Genomic DNA, 1,216 nt, shown 5'->3' on the forward strand with positions numbered 1-1,216 from the left:
GTAGTTCATATGCGTGTGCCAATGGCTGTGTGTGTGTACATGTGCGTGTGTATAAGTATGTATTTGTGTGTGTATACGTATGTGTGTGTAGAGGGGGTGTAATAACAATCAAATCTTCCTCAACTCAAACCGTATGTTCTTTTTTGGGGGGGTGTTTGTTTTCTTTTTAAAACGAAGGCCAGATTGGGAAGGATTGTCTTTGCTACAAAGCCTGAAATAAAGCTGTGTACGTCTTCGATGAAACCTCTGGTAGAACAAGACTGACCTGGGGTTAAACAACAACAACAACAAAACCACACCACTGTTTATGCAACAACAATAACATCATGCAATTAAATACACAATTATATATAAAAAAAATCTCACCAAAGCATAGAGAGAAAAACATCGTCTGACCCATTTTTTTTTTTTCAAATATTTGCTTCGATAGTTATGTACTTGACATGTGTACAGGTTGGTATTGGTCCCAGGAGGGCTTTGATAAGTTATGTGAATGACATATGGGCTGGTAGAGATCCCAAGACGAAGAGAGAGAGAGTAGGTAGGTAGTGGTTGGTGGTAGTGGTGGTGGTGGTGGGGTGGGGGATAAATATGGTGAAGGAGAAAAATAAATATCGCGATGTATTGAAAAATAACAACCGACTAATCAGACGACATCAGCAGTGACGATGACAGGAAAAAGATTGTTGTCATCGTCGTCGTCATCATCATCATCATCATCATCGTCATCGTCATCATCACTACTACCAGCACCACTACCACCACCACTAGCCTTTATTAAACACCGCCGACACCTCACCAATAATGCCACCACCACCACCTATATTAATATTACTAATATTAACCGCCATCTTTAGAGCAATCACTACCACCACTACGAAGTCCAATACCATAATCCCCTCCTCCCGTAGACACTGCCACCGTCGCCGTCGTCACCACCGCCACCACTTAATACAAACACCCAAACACCAACAAGAACACTTACGACAAAGACCACCACTACGACAAACAACATCGTCACAATAAGCACTACCACCAACACCACCTCCACCTCCCACCACCACCACCACTACTACCACCACCACTACTACCAACACCACTACCACCACCACCACTACTACCACCACCACAGCGACGACTGCCATCACTACCACCACCGCCACTACTACCACCACCACCACTCTATCATTACTAACACAACCACCATCATGACAAG

General features: G+C 43.8%; 1 protein-coding gene across 1 annotated transcript in view; it reads right to left on the bottom strand.

Annotated features, from left to right (window-relative positions):
• Positions 1-689, bottom strand: part of LOC128250450 (uncharacterized) — a 45,978-nt gene extending 45,289 nt beyond the window's left edge. Inside the window, exon 1 of the mRNA XM_052975487.1 lies at positions 367-689. Within this exon, the coding sequence (XP_052831447.1) occupies positions 367-400 (34 nt within the window). The 5' untranslated portion in view covers positions 401-689. The remainder of the gene's footprint in view (positions 1-366) is intronic.
• Between the last annotated feature and the right edge of the window lie 527 nt (positions 690-1,216).

The sequence above is a fragment of the Octopus bimaculoides genome, chromosome 21 (assembly GCF_001194135.2).
Source record: "Octopus bimaculoides isolate UCB-OBI-ISO-001 chromosome 21, ASM119413v2, whole genome shotgun sequence".
NCBI lineage: Eukaryota > Metazoa > Mollusca > Cephalopoda > Octopoda > Octopodidae > Octopus > Octopus bimaculoides.